Below are 22,001 nucleotides of genomic sequence, written 5' to 3'. Positions count from 1 at the left end.
TTACCAAGTTTTGGTAAAATTGTCAAAAAAAAAAGCTACATTTAGTTTGCTGCTAAAATTCGTTAACTATATAAAAAATCCTACCAAAATTTTTGGTAAGTTGCCAAAATTTTGATAATGCCAAAATTTAATAAGGTTTTTTTTATTAAAGTGAACAGGCCCCAAACCAAAGGCGATCTAACAACAACTACCCGTCGGAACCGTCGCGCATCGTCCCCCGTGTGCGGGGGACGGCAATAATTCCATGCTGGGCCCGCTCCTCCACGCTGTCCAAATTACTCCCGTGTCCCCGTCGGGTTCGCGGGCGTACGACTCCACCACCGCCGCGGGACCGGAACCAGGAACCGAACCGCACGCTCCCTCCCTCGGCGCTACGGTCGTCGCAACGCTCCTTCCACCCGCGCGGATATGCTCCGTGGTTGCGGCGGATATACGTGTGGCGGCGTGCAGCTAGCTCGGCCTCGGGCCCCTGTGCACCGAGACCGCGGCGCGCATCGACAGCTAATATGCGGACCTGCAACAGTGGAACCGGATATACACATAGAGATGAGATGCAGGTGCGTCATCTTCAGTTGGTCGATTGACTATTACGATGGAAGAGGCGCGGACAAGCGCGATGGAATCTACGGTCGCCTCACACGGATCTGTCAGTTTCTGGTCTCGAGCATCTTCTCTGTGCTCGCGTAGTTTATGCTTGATACTGTGCGGTATGCAGCGGGTAGGATGTTAGTAACGGTGTGCTAGGCGACCACCATTGCCTTTCGGAAACACTAATGCGCGATCGATTACAACCGCGATGGGTAGCGATCACCACCCCCCTCCCCCTCCCTCCCTCCACGTTTTTTTTGGCACTGTATTACTTTTCTATTTTAGTAAATTTATACACCTAAAGTTTATAGAACCAAAGTTTATAAATCAAAAGTTTATATATCCGATTTCAAATTTAAATTTAAATTCAAATATTTTTATAGTATTTCTATACATCTAAAGTTTATACACCTAAAGTTTATAGACCCAAAGTTTATAAATCAAAAATTTATATACCCGACTTCAAATTTGAATCAGGTATATAAACTTTTGATTTATAAACTTTGGGTCTATAAACTTTAGGTGTATAAACTTTAGATGTATAGAAATACTATATATGAAAAAAATTGAATTCAAATTCAAATTTGAATCGGATATATAAACTTTTGACTTATAAACTTTAGGTCTATAAACTTTAGGTGTATAAACTTGAGATGTATAGAAATACTATATATAAAAAATATTTGAATTCAAATTCAAATTTGAATTGGATATATAAACTTTTGACTTATAAATTTTTGGTCTCTAAACTTTAAATGTGTAAACTTGAGGTGTATAAACTTTAGGTGTATAAATTTACTAAAATAGGAAAGTAATATGGTGACAAAAAAAGAAACCATGTGGAGGGAGGGAGGGGGAGGGGGGGGGGCTACCGATCGCTACCAGATCGGTAGGGCGATCGATCGCCCATTAGAACTACACTGCCTCTCTCGGGGCTGCACTAGTGCGGTACTCTCTCCGTCCAAAAAAAGGCAAATCCTAGGTTTCCGTGTCCAACTTTGATTGTCCGTCTTATATGAAATTTTTTTATAATTCATATTTTCATTGTTGTTAGATGATAAAACATGATTAATATTTTATGCGTGACTTGTCTTTTTAATTTTTTTCTTAATTTTTTTAAATAAGACGGACGGTCAAACGTTGGGCACGGAAACCAGGGTTTATCTTTTTTTGGGACGGAGGGAGTAGTTCAGTATGGTGTACCAAAGTGATACACAATTCGTATGCTTCTAATATACTAAAGTGTAATTCTTCTACATGTTCGTGAAGAAAAAAAAAACTCGGTACGTTTGCTCCATGCCACTATAACACAAATATTCCTAGTTGCACCCATTATATATTTTGTTTATTGGTCCTACCTCCATTCTAAAATGTTGCTACTTCATTGTTTTAGAATGAGTTAAATCTCATTCTAGATAATAACGTTTTGAGACGGATGAAGTATAATACAAGTTTATTTTGTTTTATTAGAAACAACGAAGGTTTAAAAATAATGCAGGAAAGAATAGACTCTATTTTTGCTAATGGAATGGTGTAGAAGATGAAGGATTAGGACTTAAATTATCGACATATAGACCAAAGGGATATGGCTTCATATCATCTTCATATCGCACATCCTTCAATGGCCCATCTTGAGAGCACTGTTAAAACAAAATTTCTAAAAATTTGAACGTAGCTATATCCAGATTGATTACTAGGAGTTAATATATGTTAACTTTTAAGCCAACAGGTGTATCGTACCAATCTCCCAAGAAAGTAAGGATCAATCAGCCCCATCGTTTGGTTGTTTTTTAAACTAAGCCAAACGGCATATTTACAAATAAAAAATAATTTATAAATAAAAATTTTATACTACATGTGTTCTAAACGATCTAAAATCAAAGGCTGAAAAATAAACTACGATGAAAAAAAACCCCAAAACAACTTCAAATTTAAGGTTTCAAATTTAAGGTTGAAAATTTAAATTTTAGTTGATAAATATACATAAGCGAAAAGATGAGGCCAAATATGTTCCATTCAACCTTTAGGGAATGTGCTTGCTTGTCTTTATTAGATTCTTTTTGCTACGCTTTTTGACAATTGGAGATGTGTCCATTAGGTCCGATAGATTTTTTTAAAAAATATTTGTGATCTTATCTTTATGTGCAAATCGATCTACTTTGCTTCCATCCAAATTACGTAATCCTTAGCGCATTTCAGGATTTAATAATTCAAGAATTCATAACTACTTCCTCCGTTTCACAATGTAAGTTATTATAGTATTCCCCATATTCATATTGATGTTAATGAATATATATATTCATTAATATGAATGTGGAAAATGCTAGAATGACTTATATTGTGAAACGGAGGGAGTAATATATTGAGTTGTACTAGGTTTTGAGTTTTATTGATGATTTTTTTTATCATGGTTATGGGTGCCACATACCCAATAGTAATCGATTAAGCTCGGAGAGACCCACCATATACCAAGTCTTATACAAAATCATACCTCGTATATAGAAGAAGTTCTGAATAAGGAAGGACAAGTAGAGTTCTATATAGAAACGACAAATACTATTAGGATTGTATCCATATCGGTCTCCCTAGTTCTACTTGGACAAGGTGACATCTATGGGTATAAATACAAGCCCCCTAGGAGGATAAATCAACACACAAGTCAGAATAGACACCAACACACGCCGCCAAACATCGACATCAGATATAAGCCTAGACAGACCTAATATGATGCATGCGGAGGCCGGCAAGAGGGATCTAGCACCATCTCTGATCTCGATAAGTTCGCACTCGAGGAGGAAGACTACCCTGTTATCGACTACGTGTTGGTTATCTATACCGCCAAGTCGATGACAGCTAGATAGGTTATCCCAAACACTGTACTTGTGTGATTCAGATGAATAAGAGCAACACTGGCTTTGGTCAACAGGAGTAGGGCTATTACCTGCCAGATAAGGGGCCCGAACCTGTGTAAAAATTCTTGTCTCCATCTGTTTTACTTCAATCTCGTATATACCCTGGTACTGACGATCTCCATACCATGGAAATACCGTAGTCGTGACCTCAAACGTCGACATTTTTCATGTTTTAATTAGTCTGAAATCCAAAATTAACAAAAATCAATTTGGAGTCTCATTTATAGATATTGCATATAATTTAATAAATTTTAAATTAATACTATCAAGTTGTATTCTGTTTAGGATGCCAATTGTAACGTTTCTTTGTTTTCTTAATTTCATATAAAACTATGAACTGATAATTGGCGAGTCGTACTCGGTATGTGACTCTCCCCCCTCTTTTTTTCTTACTTGTCATGACTTCGCTGGCACTGATTAAACCAGAGATCTCCCGGTCTATAATACGAGCTATACACAAGTACGGAGTACACAACATATTGAATGCGATTATAATTACAAACATGTGAGAGATCGGTTTACAATCTTCCTGAAAAAAAAAACGATCGGTTTGGGATTCGCTATGGGCGAGACGGCACGCGTAGACGATGCACACATGGTTTCCATCACAGATTCTTGTACAACAGTACAACTTGTCAGGAACATATGATTGCAATTCTAATCAGCAACTAAACAATGATTGCCAATGACATGACCAGTAGATGCCGTGGCACGTAGGAGATCGACTAGGATAAGTTCCTTAACAGAAAAAAAAAAACAATGCCTGCCGTAGCGTGTACAATGTACCGGCAAATGATTCATCACCGCCGCTAGCATAGAGTTACGTTCCTACGAGAATATACAAGGATTTAAGAGGAATTTTGTACTGTCTCACGTGAAATTTGTTTTTGCGGTAGAAAATGGAAGGAGGAATCAAGAACCCTAGTTGGTTCTGCCGACAAATAATAAATGATAATGGAAGAAAGATATAGTTTTCCATACACAGAGCAGCAACGGCCAGGCCAATGGGACGCGAGTAGTAGGGTCGACGACGATGTCACCTCTACCTTCGGATAGCAACGCCAACACACGGGGAGCCCTTTCCCTGCTCCTTCGGATTAGCTCGTCCGATGTATCGCCACCAGATGCAGATAAAGTGATGAAAACCAATTCATAAACAATCCGGAGTGAGTAGGACAATGATGCGACGAGGTTTGTCGCCTAACCACCGCTCTGATCTACTCGGCCAAGGAAGAAATTGTGTGTTTGCAGGTGTAGATTGATACTACATGCCTACTCACTTTTTCGATAAACAAATCATAAGTTCCTTTCGATGAGGCAAAGCTGATAGAAACGAGGATGATTCCAGTGCTGATTTAATATTTACTACGGAAGGGAAGGAACATACATATAGTGGTAGGAGAACTACTAGTACCATAATAATGTCAAATTGATTTGGTAGGGAGAAAGAACTTATATTTTAGGAGCACTTTTCTTCGTTGTTTTTTTTTTCTTTCCGAAGATTGAACTTTTAATTGGTCCATCTCACTATTAGAAAAACGATTTTTTAGCAACGTTGACCTTTTATGTTTTCAGAAAGGTATGACCCTCGGAGCCAAATGACCGTCTACAAAAATGTAAACCGGGATGAATCTCACCGTCCGCCTATGAAAATTTATTTTCGCAGGCAGATCTTTTATGCGTCCGCCTACGAAAATTGGCGTGAAATATAAATAGACGCAAATCGGTAAGATTTTTTCTAAGTCCCTCAGCCCTCACCTCACCTCACCTCTCCTTTCCCTCAACTCTCCTCTCCGCTCTCCCTTAGCGACAGAGAGTTCGGCAGTGGGGGTGGCGGGAACCGGCGACGGTGAGGCGCGGGGACGGCGACGGCGATGACCGGGGTCGGCGACGGCGACACTCAGGGGCGGCACCTAGGCGCGGCTCCCCTCCCCTCCCTCCCAGATCCGGCCGAAGGAGGGACTGGGGAGACCGGTGACTGGCAACGCGGGGCGGACGGCGGCAGGGAGCGGCCGTGCGGCGGCAGCGGCCGCATGTAGCGGCGGAGGCGGGAGGTCGGCGGCGCTCCTCTCCCCTCGCGGATCCGGCTGCGTCGTGGGGAAGGTGGCGGCAGCGACCGCATGCAGTGGCTGAGGCGGCGTGGAGGCAGGAGGTCATCGTAGGCGGTGGCGGCGCTCCCACTCCCAGATTCGGACGGCGACTTCCCTCCCCTCCCCTCTCCTCCTGGATCCAGCTACGTCATGGGGAGGGCCGGCGGCGGCGACTTGCATGTAGCAGCGGCGGCGGTGTGGAGGCAGGAGGTCGGCGGCAGTAGCGGGCCGACGCATGAGCTCGTGGTGGCACAGCTCGTGATAGCGCGCGGAGGATAGGGGTGGGGGGCTGCCAATTTTTTTTGCACTGAAAAATATTTTCGCAGGCAGGTGGATTTAGCTGCCTGCAAAAATCATTGATTTTCGCAAGCGTTTAGATGCAAGTGGAGGATATGGCCACCTGTATAAATGTTTTTTTTTTCTAGTAGTGTCTCTATCAGCTAGTAGATCAGTTTTCTGTAGCCAACTCTAGGCTCTAGTTCTTATCGATCGAGTTTACAGACAAATTGCACATTGGACTCACAAAAATGAAATAAACTACGACCTGGCTTTCACTCTTTGGACTTTTGGCCGACTAACTTATTATTACTGCTCTTGAATCGATCAACATGCTAGGAGCTATTTTTTTCTTAAACGAATAACACAATAGCGCAATTTTTCACTGAGGAGAGGAGGAAAAAAAATACAATACTAAAACCCTGAAAGGCTAAAGTCAATAAAAAGAAAAACAAACACGCCACCACCATGCACCGATGGCACCTAAACACACAACCGAGGAAGGGACCAGCATTAGACCAACCGCTGCTAAGCATGACCGGTCGTCTCTAAACCAACAAAAGAGCTACAACTGTAGTGCCCAGAGTCGACTCCAGATAGCTGAACACCTAGCCTCAACAACGTCACTAGGGCAAAAGGTAGTAAATGGAGAGGGCGAGAGAGAAGAAAGATCCCTCTCTCTCGTACGGACCTGTCGTCATCCAAGAGCTTCAAACAGACTGTCTAACAACGGATTGGCAATAATGGAGCCTCCTACATGACGTCTCCAGGAGGAAGCGCGACAAAGAGCGTTGCCGCCATTTGTCCAGGTCTCAAGGAGACTAGACAAGGTTTTTCTCAAGGAGACTAGATAAGGTTTTCACCAACAGCCCTACCAGGGAAGGAGAGACAAGCTTCAACAAGGAAGAACGATGCCCGAAGGCGCCGCCGTTGTTGGCCCGTCAAACTGGCCTAGATTTTTGTCTACCTTTCACTCCCATTCTGCAATTGCCACTCTAAAGCTCCACCACCAACCACCCATCGTAAATGCGTGGACACCACTACACCGATACTAGTAGTCGACCAGCCTCCGCCTGCCTCCATGCGTCAGTGCCACACCATCGCGCTGACGTCGTTGCAAGCCTCCATCTTAGGGGTAAATGTCCATCCCCGAGCATCTGGACGGTATCGGTTGAGGTCACAACAACATTCCGCGTTGCCTCTCCAGCAACAACACATCCACGGATGTACATCTGCCACCTTGCATCCTACCTCAACATCCTCCTCATTCCGCCTCCACAGGGGCGGCGCTAGGTTGTGGTGTCGCCACACCCTTGCCGCGCCGCTCCCCTGCTCCACCCAGACAGAAGCGCCGTCAGGGCACCAGATTTTGGCTCCGCCTCCACGTGCCACCATGCACTCTCCATGCCCGCTCCCCTGCGGAAATGCCACCCGGGTGCCGTATCAGGCCTCGCCTTCATGGGGACGATGCCTGGAATGCTTCTATGTGCCATCGCGCCCTTTCCATGCCTGCTCCCCTGCTCCACCTAGGTAAATTCACCGCCATGGCGCCGGATCCGATCGTGGGGGAGTTGGATTTGGTCGCAGGGGAGGTGGACCTAGCCGCATCTAGGCTTCAACCGTCTCGCCTCGTGTTTTTTTGACACGTCCCCCTTGCACCACCTCCGCTCCGGTCGTTGACTCAGCCCACTCCGATAGTCGAGCTCAGCTGGGAAGCTGTTGTGCCACCATTGCGCTCGTCCCGTCACTGCCGCGCCATCTCCATCCCCACCTTGCACCATCTGCTCCCCATGCTAGAGCTAGGAGGCAGCCCGAGCCCCCGCCGCTGCCATCCTTGCTCGTCGTGCGGTTTCCGACGATTCACTTTGGCGGTGGCGAGGCGGAGAAGGAGAGAGTTTGGTGGTGGTGGGTTCGGGATGCCCCCCCCGCATCGCCTGTGCAGGGGTGATGCGAGAGGCTGAAAAAAGCGACACCTGGAACCGAAGTACCTTTCTCCACTTGATGTTGTTGTTGATCTAGGATCTGTTTTTCTTGCTCATGATAGCTTACGATCTCCACAACTTCATGTACTCCCTCCATCCCAATATGAGTGCAACATAGTACATAGTATGTGACATATTTTAGGACTACGAATATGGATAGACATCTGTCTAGATTCGTAGTCCTAGGATATATCAGATATATACTATGTTATACTTATATTGAGACGAATAGAGTAGATGGTTTGTCATGCTAGAACTTTTGTGTCTCAGGGCTCCCTCATGAGTTCTGCAGTAACCCTCTGATGCTCTGCATCCATGAAATTGTCATCCCTATCAATTCACGAGAAGCCCATAAAATCCTCATGAGGCCCATAAGTAACTCCTTTTTTAGATGGGCTCATAAATAACTCTAGCTACAGCGTTGTAGTAGTACACGCGTTTTTCATGGTTTTTGCTTCTTGGATCAACTCATGAGTGACGAAGGCCTAGAGTGTGGCCCTAAGAGCCCTGTCAAACAGACTGGGCCTGCACGTGCCCGCGCCTTCCTCCGGCTGGGCTCCTGCTTAAATCGGCCATACGTCGTCACCAACCGCGTCCCCTGCGGCACCAAGGGCGCAAACGGCAAGGCCCCCGTGCCTCCCTCACCTTCTGCTGCCATATGCTGCGGGAACGGGGGAAAATATGCAGTACAAACCACATATATAGTGAAAACTTGAAAACTATCGTTGGATCGAGAAATAGACGTCCGAGATTTGTCCACATCACTATGAGTTGTATTTTAATTTATGGTGACGTGGACGAATTTCGGACGTCCATTTCTCGATCCAATGGTAGTTTCCAAGTTTCCATTACATACGTGGTTTGCACTACATATTTTCCCCGGGAAGGGAATCGTGCGATCTCTCGCGTCGCATTTGCTGCCTGCCGCACGGGGCCGCCGCTGCCCGCACCGCTCCGCGCGCCACGCCGTGTCGCCGTCGTTGCGCTTGGCCGCTTGCGACTGCGGAGCGCAGCCGCGATGCCTCGGCGGCTCGCCGCGACACTTTTTCTTTCCCACGCCGAAACAGTCGCGTCCATGTAGTAGAAGAAGGCCGCGTGGCGCGTGCCGGCGGCCCGTTTCACCCGACGACTCGGAGAGAGCCGGAGGCCCACGGAGTTCGCGGACACTACGCAGCATAGCAACATCACGAGCGCGTGTCGGCGAGTGGGCGAGTGGCCTGTGGGGTAGGGAGAGACTGTCATCCGCTGATCCGCAGTCTAAGCCGCGATTACGCCACCGATCCACCAATCACTCGTCGAGTCGCAAAGCCTCAAGTCAAGACGGAAATTGTCGGTGGCGTTGGTGTTGGACAAAGGGGTGGTTGTATGCATGTTCCGCTTGCCACTCCTGGGATTGTGGGTCTGGGGTTTGCTTCGCCAAGTCCGGATCTGACACTAGACCTTAATCTAAGCGTGTGGCTTCTACCGACACGACCTCTGTTTGTAGTAGGTAAGTACCGAGATGATACCGCTGGAACGTGACTTTAGGATCGGAACTGAACTTTCCCTAACAATTTCCTCCATGGAGTCACGCTACTCAATCTCTTCGTACTCTACCAATGAAATCGATCCCTGTTTGCTTTGCAGAGACTAAATTTTAGTACATATTATATCGGAAGTTTAGACGCTATTTGATAGTATTAAACATAGATTAATTATAAAACTCATTCCATGACCTTGAACTAATTCGCGAGACGAATTTATTGAGCCTAATTAATCCGAGCCTAACTAATCTATGATTAGCCTATGTAATGCTACAGTAAACATTTACTAATTATGAATTAATTATACTTAAAAAATTCGTCTAGTGGATTAGCTAATTTATGAAATTAGTTTTTATTAGTTTATATTTAATACTTTAAATTAGTATCTATATATCCGATGTGACAGGGAGTAAAAAATTTTAGCCCCATCCGACCTTTGTTGTCCATGTGGGATCCCGCTCGCGGTTCACGACACGCTGGTCATAGTCCGGCGATGCCACACCACCGTGTCTATTCGCTCCGTACTGTACAACATCACTCCACCACAGTACCACACTAGTATAGGTTATCTCAAGTTGGTACCAATAGCATTTTCGATTATCACGCGGGAGTTGAAATCTCGTTGGCCTCGGTTGAATCTTTTTTACTACTCCAACCAACCTAGATTCTGCAGCTTTAAGCCTTTATTACCTCTCGTCATGGGCTCATGGCCTAACCCTACCAAGTGGCAAGTTACGGTTCAGTAAGGGCCCGTTTAGTTCCCAAAATTTTTTCCCAAAAACATCACATCATATCTTTGGATATATATATAAAGCATTAAATATAGATAAAAAGAAAAACTAATTGCACAGTTATAGGGGAAATCGCGAGACGAATCTTTTAAGCCTAATTAGTCCGTGATTAGCCATAAGTGCTACAGTAACCCACATGTGCTAATGACGGCTTAATTAGTCTCAAAAGATTCGTCTCGCGGTTTCCAGGTGAGTTCTGAAATTAGTTTTTTCATTCGTGTCCGAAATCCTCTTTCGACATCCGGTCAAACGTCTGATGTGACACCCAAAAATTTCCTTTTCTCCAACTAAACACACCCTAACTGGTTCGTTGTAGCTCAGGATCTTTTTGCGTTACGAGTATAGCCAACTATTAGCTCCAATTCATCTATAATCAATCTAATAGCTCATTTATATAATAGACTATTAATATATGGTCCCACATCTCATACACACATAACGTATTGGAGTTCGTGCTGCAGCTGGTTATAAATCTGTAATCCGCTTTCCTTTTCTCTCTTCTCTTCTCCACATGTGCTTACAGTTGACTTATATAGTTTGCTATTGTACTCGCTCTGAAGACTTGACACATAGGTACTAACCCTGGTTATGGCCGTTTTTACTACTAGGTCAACAGGTAGATGCATGGTTCCACCGCCACGATATTTCTGATATTTTACATGCAGAAAGGAAACTCGACGGTAACAGAATCGACGACCAAGTGGACAGTTGGAGTACTAGGTGAAGTGGTTAACTCTGCAAAGAGTGGATCCGAAGAAAGGAACCTTCAGGCACAAACCACTTTCCTACTTGGATTTTCACTTTGGCAAAAGTAAATCCAGCCTTAAACCCATAAATCACAAAAGACCTGCAGCGTCCTTTCAACAGTCACTTCTAGAAATTTGTCGGCCATTTGCCAATGCAAGGAGGCTGAAAAAGAGTGCTCTCTTTCATAAAAAAAACTAATATAGTATTAAATATAACGTATTCTAATAATATAAATATGAACATACATATGTTAGATTCGTAGTACTACATCACAATATATCATATACAGTCATCACAATATATCATATACAGTCACAAAGTAGTACAGAAGAATTTAGTTACGAGTCGAGTAAACGTGACTCGACTGCTACCCCCTATAATATCCCGAGCTCTGACATAGTTTTAATCGCCCAACGCCCCAACGGTATTTTCTACAGCTTCTTGGTCTCAATCAACGAGGAGTTTGTTAGCTTGTGCACTGTGTAAAGTGTGTACGGAGTAGTGCATGCTGCACAAGTGCACATGACAGAATATATAATTTCTGGCTCTTCCAGAGATGAGATCAAATATGTACTTTCCAACGCGATGCAGCCAAACGTGTCCAAGCAATCCAGAATGCAGACATGGAAGTTAATTCAGTGAATTCAATTCACTGCCCTAGCGGCCTAGCCCCAGAATGGTACTATAACCACCATGATTCCATGAATCACAATACCAAACCTTAAAATAAAAACGAGGACATATCCCTCTCATGGCCCGAGCCTGGAGTTAATGTCAAAGCTCGCATGTTGGCGAGCAGAAATGGTCCCTGTTTAGCCAACTTTTTATGCTGTGTGCCTGCATCCACGCCATGATTAATGGAGTAGTTTGGGGAGAGAGAGATAGCACGAGAGACAGTACAACTGCGTTTAGTTTTTGAAATTGGAAAAAAGTTTGGGGAAAGTTAGTAGTTTGGAAAACAAGTTGAGAGTTGTGTGTAGGAATATTTTGAATGTGATGTGATGTGATGGAAAGTTGGAAGTTTGGGGGAAGTTTGGTGTGAACTAAACAGGGCCTAGTTGTATGACTCATTTGTCACCTGGTTATGGCCGAGTTTAGTTCCAAATTTTTTCTTCAAACTTTCAACTTTTCCATCACATCAAAACTTCTCTACACACATAAACTTTCAACTTTTCCATCGCATCGTTCCAATTTCAACTAAATTTTCAATTTTGGCGTGAACTAAATACACCCTATAATAATTCAATAGCTACTCCCTCCGTCCCAAAAAAAGGCAAACCGTGGGTTCCCGTGCCAACGTTTGACTGTCCGTCTTATATGAAATTTTTTTTATAATTAGTATTTCCGTTGTTGTTAGATAATAAAACATGATTAATACTTTATGCGTAACTTATTTTTTTATTTTTTTTATAATTTTTTTAAATAAGATGAACAGTCAAACGTTAGACACGGAAATCAAGGTTTGTCTTTTTTTTTTGACGGAGGGAGTAATTGTTTGGTACAGTACTAGCAGGAAGCAATGGGCGACATTACTTTCAGTGCTATTCGTTTTCTTTTATGCCATTTGCTTTGTCATGGAGTTGGTCTTGAGGGAGATCTTAAGGAGTAGGGACAAGGACCATTTTTCTGGTTGTTTGTTGGCTGAGTAGAAGCTGGGTAGCTCAGCATGTGGGCTCTCTGTCCCTTTTACCTGACTTGGGGGCGGTGTGCTCAGATCCAAGGGAATCATGTATCCATGTGGCATTGTGGCCTCGACTCCTCGTGGTGTTCCCCTTCCTCCAGGGCAAGCTTTGTCTTTACTCTTCACCTTTCTCTTGCGTACCCCCACTCCTGGAATGTGGAATTTTGTAACTTTCCACAAGTAAAAATGTACTCACGTTCAGTTAACAATGTTTTTACTTGCTCCGTTTCACGATTTTTGTCGTCTTATATATATATTTAGAATTCATATAAGAAAACGATAGTGATAGTTTTTGTCATGATAAACACTTTATATAATTATATTTCTAATAGTTCTTTTATAAACATATAGTTAGAAAATACAATAATAAAATATGTGCAGAGACTGTATCAATGACTCGATGTCCAAAATGATCAATGTAAAGCAGAATTTATGATAATTAAGGTATTATTACAGTTTATAGTGTTTTTCGCTTGTTTCGGTTAGCCTTCAACTTATAAGCATAAGTACAAGTTTAGATTTTAAAATTTAAATTTTGATTTATGCTTTTTTTTCTTGCAGTTTTGTTAGTGTCAACAATAAGGCATACTTCTTATACACTGGTTCGTTAAATACAGCAATACCATATACCCGATAGTATACAAGAATGTATCTTTTAATTAAGGAAATATGGTAGATAAAAAAAAGAAAATTATCTTCTCGTAATAGATGGTGTCAGAGTCCTACTTGGGAGTGATAAGGTCTCCTTAAGCCCATGTCATGTTTCATTTCTCCGAGTCTTATTTGGAGAAGAACGTGATCTCTATTACATATAAATGACCTCACCCGTCCAGAAAGGGACATCGAGTTACAACTCATAGCCAAAGCCACATATAGAAGCAATCCGCTATATTCACCAGATAGATTTTGTCGAGCCGTTCTCAACAAGTTCTAGTTGGCATATTAGTTTAGTCGTCCTATTCCCTATTGTAATCTGTGTGGTATTACTATCCATATATACATACATACATACAAATAGGAGTAGAGTTATTACTTAACTTGAAGGCTCGAACCAATATAAATCCTTGTCCATTGTTCCTTAGATCCGATCTCGCATATACCCTAGTTCTAACGATCTCCATACTCTACAAATAGCGTTTACAGGTATAGCCCGTCGACATTTTCTTTGAATATTTATTTATAAATCGCCATAACACGTATATAAAAGTTTACTCATAAACTATATTTGAATCGTCAACAAACTGTTTTGCTTATAATAAGTACAAACAAAATGATAAGCTATCCTATCTTAGTGTGAAGACACCAAAGGATACTATAATAAGAAAATCTCATCAATGTAACTTAAGTGTACGAGCAGTTAAGCGCTACAAATGTTTTCTGTAGTATTGGAGTGTTAAGTGGGCTGACTTGCATTCCACCTAATCGTCCCATCTTTTCGCTCATGCTTATGCTTACGGAAATACTATACAACGGCATCTCATTTCTATCTCTTGGAATGGGATGCAATCAGCTCCACCACATCTGAGCGAGGCGACTAATTCGGAGGCTGCACGCGGCCATGGCAGCGCTTGGGATGGAGATGTTGACGGGGAGCCGGTGGACGTGTGCTGCAGCGGCGGCCGAGATGGAGTTGTCGCCTGAGTGATCGGATGCCAAGTCGGAGCCGACGGACGTGGGCTGCGGCAGGGATGGAGCTGTTGCCGGAGTGGTCGAACATGGAGTTGGAGCCGGTGAGCGTGGGCTACTACGATGGCCGGGATGGAACTCTCGCCGGAGTGGATAAACGTGGAGCGAGGATGACGAAGCCGTCGGCGACAAGCTCCGGCGTGGCATGGACAATGGAGGACCTGCTCACGATAGCCACCGGCGACGAGCTTTGTTGTGGCGCGTGGACAGTGGAGGACCTGCTCAATGTGAAAGACGTGGCCGCTAGCGACGAGCTTCGACATGAGGCATGGACGTTGGAGGACGCGTCCACCGACGAAGACCTCTAGCGTGGGGCGTGGACGACGGAGGACACGGCCGCCGGCGACAAGCTCCAGCATGAGACGTGGAGGGTGGGGCCACCGGAGATGACGTCTCGGTGCTCGGTCCCTAATACCTAGTAAGAATCACCTGATATTTGGTAGGTATTATCTGATACCTCGTATGTATCACCCGATACGTAGTAGAAATCGTCTGATACCTAATAAGTATCATATGATACATCGCGAGTATCACTTAATACGTGGTAGGAATCGCATGATACCTAATAGGTATTGCCTAATACGGTTAGGTTTCAGGACATGATACCTCAAGGGTATCAGGACCTGATACCTAACCGGTATCATCCTGTTTGAACGGGATTCCGTTGTATAGAGCCCCCTTATGCTTATCAGCAAAAATTTAAATTTTCAACTTTAAATTTGGAGTTGATTTTAGGGTTTTTTTCATCGAAGTTTATTTTTCAGTCTTTGACTTTAGATTACTAAGAACACATATATAAAAGTTTTATTTATAAATTATTTTTTGTTTGTAAATATGCCGTTAGGACCTAAATGGCCTCGCACACCCCTAAAGGGTCTAATGCGCTGCACAGGTTGCCAACTTGCAATCACAATGAGCCTAACCATTTCTAGTGTTACTTACTCCATTTCAGTAAGGTAATCAACCAAGCAGGCCTACATGCCCCATTTTCAATCTCTTTCGATACCATACTCAGATTTGGAATTCTGGACTGTCGGTTACTCGGTTTCGTGCTAATGGCAAGTTCACCAAGGACAACATCACAATTGTAACTTCCTAAAAGGTCCTAGAAGCAAAAGAATCCCTCTACCATCACAGGTTAACTACCAAGCCCGAGCTACTCAAACACTTTCACAGGCAGTGGCAGTGGAACTGCTGCTCAGCTCCTCCTACTACTCCACCACTGACCACTCCACTCCACAGCTCCACTCCACCTTCTAGAACAATCCAGAGGCTCTCCCACTCCGCATAGTCTTCCCATAGCAACCCCAAGACCATCGCACAAGCGCAACCGAGCCGCGCCGGCAACAATGGCGGTGGGCAACGGCCTGATCCTGTACCACATCCTCGGGCTGGCCTCCTGCATCGCGCTGGTCTACTTCTCCCTCGGCGAGGTGGACCTCCGCGACGCCCTGCCATCCCTCCCGTTCTCGGGCGGCGCCTCGCGCGCGGCGGCGGCGTCCCTGCCCTTCGTGGAGCGGCGCGGCAAGCGCCTCTTCCTGGACGGCCGGCCCTTCTACATCAACGGGTGGAACTCGTACTGGCTCATGGACCTCGCCGTGGAGCCGAACACCCGCCCCCGCGTGTCCAGCATGTTCCGCACCGCCGTCTCCATGGGCCTCACCGTGTGCCGCACCTGGGCCTTCAACGACGGCTCCTACAACGCCCTCCAGCTCTCCCCCGGCCACTTCGACGAGCGCGTCTTCAAGGTAACCAAAACCAAACCCATCCATTCCCAAATTCCCCAGCAGTAAGAACGCGAGATGCCCACTGGTGCGGATGCTGATGCGCGCGCGCGTGCAGGCGCTGGACCGGGTGGTGGCGGAGGCGTCGGAGCACGGCGTGCGGCTGATCCTGAGCCTGGCGAACAACCTGGACGCGTACGGCGGGAAGCGGCAGTACGTGCGGTGGGCGTGGGAGGAGGGCGTCGGCCTCACCGCCTCCAACGATTCCTTCTTCTTCGACCCCGCCATCCGCGACTACTTCAAAGTCTACCTCAAGGTTAGTTAGTTAAAAGTTAATCGCATCGAGCCCGGAGCTTAGCTTTCCGCCCTACTATTTGCTAATCAAGCCGCCATGGATTGATTAAGGGGAGATAGCTAGTGCCATAGAGTGTCGGTGGCTTTAGTACAGTGATTAATTAATTAATCTAGTTGCTTTTTACTGTGCGCGCAGACGTTGCTGATGAGGAAGAATCACTTGACGGGGTTGGAGTACAGGGACGACCCTACCATCCTCGCGTGGGAGCTCATGAACGAGCCCAGATGCACCTCCGATCCATCTGGTGACACTCTGCAGGTGAGTCACTGTCATATGGGCGACATGTGCCATTGTCAAATTACCTTAACCGCGACTTCAATTCTTGATGTGAATCTGGCAATAATTTGGTTGATCGGTGTTTGGTGTCTTTGGGTGTGCAGCGTTGGATGGAGGAGATGTCTGCGTACGTGAAATCGATCGACAAGAAGCACCTCCTCACCGTCGGCACCGAGGGGTTCTACGGCCCGACGAGTTCTCAAGAAAAGCTGAACATCAATCCGGGAGAATGGTTCCCCAACAACTACGGCGCGGATTTCATCCGCAACTCCAAAATACAAGACATCGACTTTGCTTCCGTCCATGTTTACCCAGACAATTGGTAACCAACCAACCAACCAACCAACTAGAGTATCCACAAATGGAGAAGCTAACCAATAGCCAGAAATGGGGGAAACATTGAAGCTTAATTTGGATGATGAACTGATCGCAGGTTGCAGCACGCCAGTCTGGACGAGAAGCTCAAGTTCATGACGCGGTGGATCACCGCCCACGTGGAGGACGGCGACGGGGAGCTGGAGAAGCCCGTGCTGGTGACGGAGTTCGGGCTGTCGCACCAGGTGGAGGGCTTCGAAGACGCGCACCGGGACGTCCTGTACAGGGCGGTGTACGACATCGTCCACGGCTCGGCCAGGCGGGGCGGCGCCGCCGGCGGCGCACTCGTGTGGCAGCTCGCCGCCGAGGGCATGGAGGAGTACCACGACGGCTTCTCCATCGTACCCAGCGAGAGGCCGTCCATGATGCGGCTGATCAAGGAGCAGTCGTGCCGGCTCGCCGCGGTGAGGTACGGCGAGGAGGGGGCCAGGAAGGTCCTCAAGACGGTGTGCGCCTGATCGTTCTGATCGTTTCTTTTTTTTAAAAAAAAAAATCACGTCCTAGCTTCTTGTCCTCTTGAAGAAAAGAAGAAGAAAAATCCAGCGACGAAATGCGCAGGAGAAAATCAGTGCGAAATCGCACGAAATAGAGTGTAATCAATGTGCGTGCACATCTGCGTGGCAAGGTTCTGCGCAGATCGGCGCCGACGTCTGCAGATCCGCCGACACGGCCCAGTGGTTTTTTTTTTTTTTTTTTTTTTTTTTTTTTTTTTTTTTTTTGCCTTCTGTCTTTTGTGTGTGTTGTACGTGCCCTTGACCTTTGATATGTTAAATCATTGTCGAGTGGCAGGGGAATCCAGTTATATATAGTCATCGGACAGTGTATTTCTGCGCGGGAGGTTTTTATATAGCTGCCTGTAAGCATAATAAAAAGAGGCAAATACAACACTTAAATGTGATCAGGTAAAGCATTACTAAATCGATTGATATTGAGATGATTTTAATTGCGTCGCCCTGGTCCAAACTTTCAAAGACGGATGTCAGATTTTGCAATATGACTAGGCATCTAGGGTCACCTGAACAGAACAGATACATCTACAGGATTCAACTTCGATCCGACGGACGGCTCGAGATGATTTGCATTTTTTCATGGGTTGTTTAGCATCAGCGGTTGCAATTCGGCCTCCGACGAACGGAAGGACGAGCCCCGCGGCCTGCAGTGCCCCTTGGCCCATTAGAGCGTCCGAACGCAGGCGAAGGGATTCGGTTTTGGATAAAGTTCATTTTTAGTCCCTTGTGTTGTCATCGAGTTTCAAAAACATCTCCACGACACCGGATACAACGCATCCCCTAACTTACAAAACAAGTGAACACGAGGTCCTAGGGTGGTTTCGATGATGATTTTGGCTGATGTGGTACCCACGTGATTCGTTTGACTAGATCTTTATCCTATGTGGTGTTAACATGGCGCTTACGTGACAATTTGGTCTGGAAAAATAATAAAACTATAGGGCCCACGTGTCAGTTACACCACATAACAATAAAAAAAATGGTGGGACCCATGTGGGCCCCACGTGTCATCCTCACACCTGCCATTTTTTTTCTCTTTCCTCTCTCTCCTCTGTTGTTGGTCTTCCTCCTCTTTCCCCCTCTCCAATCTCTTCCCCATCGCCCCCTCTCTTGCTCCTCCACACTCCTGACGTGTATGTATGGTGGAGGCGAGCTTCTCTCCACCCCCGATGGCAAGGTCGACACTCGCTGCCACCATCGCTCACATAGGAACGACACAAGTGGTGTGTCAAAATCATGGCACGGCATGGGGACGCGTGGGAGGATGGGGAGGAAGTAGTCCTTGCCGTTCCACCTCTTCCTCATTGGACAGAGGTCAACGGGACCGTCAGGACCACCGGGCTAGGACGATGGTGTACACGGTCCACCTCAACGTCATCGTCGGCGAGATGACCCAACAGCAGCCACCGAGGGTGTGGCATGTGTGGCAACTTTCCAGCGGAGCATGTGGAGGATGTCCTGGAGGGGAGATGGTCAGCCTCAATCACCTTCGTCGCTGACGAACGGCGGTGGCCGGCCAGTCGCAAGATTTGGGCGTCGGCAGTAACAACCATGCTGAAAGTGCATTAATCCTCCTAGTGGGTTTTGGTGATTAATGACAAATGTGGTTAAGGGACTAATGAGCTCATTGAGTAGCTTTCAGGTGCATTAGTCCAAGGTGTGGAAGATGGATGCTTGGAGACCCCCCAAAAAGTACAAAATCAAAGCGGACCGGAACTCAAGAAGTGCATAGGATAGTTTATCTTCTGAAATCGAGTTTTTAGGAAAAACCGTACTATTAAGAGGGGTTCCAGGTGATGCTCTGAGATATATCAAGTGCTCTTAGTGTGAACCAAGTGTCAAGTTTCCCTAGGAGTTCTTTTTTTTTTTGCAAATACTCCATCTGTCCAAAAATGCAAGTCTGGAACTTCCTGTCTTCCAGGTCCGGAAGTTCCGGTCTTGTGAAAAAGATTTTCCTAAGTGTAGTCCGGAATTCCGGTCTTCTAGGTCCGGAACTTCCTGTCTTGTTTCCAGTTCAAATTTGTGAGTAACGGCTAGATGACATTACCTAGCCATTATACATGTACAGCTCGTTTCCAGCTCGTTCCTTGGCCATTCCACTTTCACTTTTCAAACCTAGAGCTATTGCTAGCCTCTCCCAAGTGTTTCTTGCCTTCTCCACTCAATCTAGAGCCTAATTCTTGTGAGAAAGAGAGATTGAGAGGGAGAGAAGAAGATTTGGAGATGTGTGAAGACTAGGATCTTGGGTGAGCACTTGGAATATCTCATGGGCTGTCATCTCGGTGCTTATTACTCTTGGAGATGATCTCCTAGACGGTTAGGTGTCGCTCGCGAGAATCCGTTGCATATTGTGGATGTCCCGGGTAAGTTTGTGAAGGATTTCCTCTCCTCCGAAAGGGAATGAGGTAAGTTAGTGAAGTTCTTGTGCTGAGATTCTAGAGGCTTTCCAAGTAGAGCAACCCACACTTGTGGTGGATTTCTAGAAGTAGGTTGAGTTGTGTCACACCCAGAAATTCTCGAACCAGAATTTCTAAGCTGAATGTGCATTAAATCCCTGTCCAGGACCAGCCAGGGTACACAAACGACAATTGTTGACATACAGACCCACGTCTTACAAAAATATAAAAGATTACAAATGCAGCGGGAAAGATTAAAGCGAGCTAAACCGGGAAGCTTGACTTCAGCAGCGGGCGACTCCACTCCACAGGCAAACCTTGACGGCAGCAACGAAACCAACCTCTCTGAGACGGCTCCAACTGAGAAGAACTTCAACTCTGGTGTGGGGGAAAAGAGAGCAAGACTGAGTACTACCCACTGTACTCAGCAAGTCATACCGGAAGATGAGGTATGATGCAGGATATAACCAAAGGAAGCTAGGGGTTCTTTTGCATAAAGCAGGCATTTCAAAGCAGTAGTTGAAAGCAGTAAAACAGCTGTAGTAATTAATCAATATTAACCAATCACTGTCCAACGCTACACCACGTTGCAACAGGCCCAACCAACCACTTGAACTACACCAGTTCATTAAGCTAAACTAGGGGTGAGACTAATCACGGTGAATCTGGTTGATCGCCCATAACCGCGGGCACAGCTATTCGAATAGTTTTACTCTGGCCAGAGGTGTACAACTGTACCCACAAGACACGATTCTACACATGTCGCCATGCCCCGAAGTATCACCATGATACTGCAAAGGGGGAAATCGTGACAAGACCCTCCACATAACCCTCCCCTAACCATCCACACCACGCTAAGGTTTCACCCCCACCCCTCAAAAGGCAGTGGGCGGTCCCCTCTTGCGCCGCGGTGAATCCGGCAGCTGGACAACCGAACACCTCGGCCGACCCAACTCCATCACGCCCACCCTCGCCACCGGTGCCTAGGAAAGGGTCGAGCTATACTTCAGATCAAGCAGTTACCCACTCCCGCTTGTGGTAAGCACGGTAAGTCTCCCAGGGTTTCCCGTGAACCGGTCCTTAACTGCCATGGGTGCGACCAGCAAAACCATGCACTCACAACCCGCCATTCAGAATATTTTAATTAACTGACACCCTTGCGGTGGCACCAATCCAAAGCTATGCCAATAGTCAGAGTCTATGTAATAATGTGATCCCCATTTGTGTACTAGTTGAACTAAGCATGGCTAAGCATTTCCTAAGCCAACATCTAGTCATTTTGATACCCAAGTTATCAATGGCATAAGGTAACCAATATGTGGCTGAGGAATAGGACCCATCCCACATTACATTGTAAAAGAATGTAACATTTAATAGAAATGCGGGATATTTGTAAATTGGGTACAATATGATCAAACGTATTGCATGACTTGCCTTGCTCTCGAACTGATGAGACCTCAGCAACGTCTTCGAGAAACCGCGGATCGACGAAACGGCCAAAACCTACGCGACAAACAAAGCACACAAGCAAAACATGCTATAAGACTATAGAAACAGGAAACAAAACCATTTTTAATGGATTCTTTGCATTTTTCTTGATTTACTGAGACTTGAATGGACTTAAACGGAGCTCGGATGAATTACTTAAGAATTTTAGAAGATAAACTGTGTTTTTACTAATAAAGAAAAAGCCTTAATCATTTTATTGCGCAATAAAGCCCAGGGCTGACGTCAGCGAAAGGGGGGCGCCGGCACGTGGGCCCCACGGGTCAGCGGCTCCAAAGGGAGGGAGGTGGCGCCTGGCAGGTGGGCCCCACCAGGCGGTGGCTCAAAGGGGAGGCGAGGGAGGCGCCGGCCGGGCTCGGCTCTGCCTCAAGGCCGACCGGCCGACCAAGGCGAGGCGGCGGCGAGGCACGGCCACCGACGGCGGTGACCGGCGGTGCGGGAAGCGGCGGCGACGGCCGAAAGGCGGTGGCGCATGGCCGGAGCAGCGGCGTGGCTGGCGCTCGCGGGAAGGTGAGGAAATGAGGGGGAGGGAGGACTCACCGGCGACACGGCGGCCGGAGCGGAAGACGAAGGCGGCGACGACG

At 46.1% G+C, this 22,001-nt stretch overlaps 1 protein-coding gene across 1 annotated transcript; it reads left to right on the top strand.

Moving 5' to 3' along the window:
- The first annotated feature begins 15,433 nt into the window (after window positions 1–15,433).
- LOC4326178 (mannan endo-1,4-beta-mannosidase 2) lies at window positions 15,434–17,890 on the top strand. The gene is made up of 5 exons (NM_001401630.1): window positions 15,434–16,024; window positions 16,119–16,316; window positions 16,491–16,613; window positions 16,736–16,953; window positions 17,065–17,890. Exons 1-5 carry the CDS (start codon window positions 15,626–15,628, stop codon window positions 17,462–17,464), a joined length of 1,338 nt encoding a protein of 445 aa, NP_001388559.1. The 5' UTR covers window positions 15,434–15,625; the 3' UTR covers window positions 17,465–17,890.
- The last annotated feature ends 4,111 nt before the right edge of the window (window positions 17,891–22,001 follow it).

Source organism: Oryza sativa, chromosome 1 (assembly GCF_034140825.1).
Source record: "Oryza sativa Japonica Group chromosome 1, ASM3414082v1".
Classification (NCBI taxonomy): domain Eukaryota; kingdom Viridiplantae; phylum Streptophyta; class Magnoliopsida; order Poales; family Poaceae; genus Oryza; species Oryza sativa.
Note: the sequence above shows the minus strand (reverse complement) of the source record. Positions and strands in the feature narration are given on the sequence as shown.

Bases quoted from the DNA above. Each gene is read 5' to 3' on its own strand.
- LOC4326178 (NM_001401630.1), top strand. From the start codon at position 15,626: ATGGCGGTGGGCAACGGCCTGATCCTGTACCACATCCTCGGGCTGGCC. The intron at 16,317-16,490 runs GTTAGTTAGTTA...CTGTGCGCGCAG, and splicing joins ACTTCAAAGTCTACCTCAAG to ACGTTGCTGATGAGGAAGAA. The intron at 16,954-17,064 runs GTAACCAACCAA...AACTGATCGCAG, and splicing joins CATGTTTACCCAGACAATTG to GTTGCAGCACGCCAGTCTGG.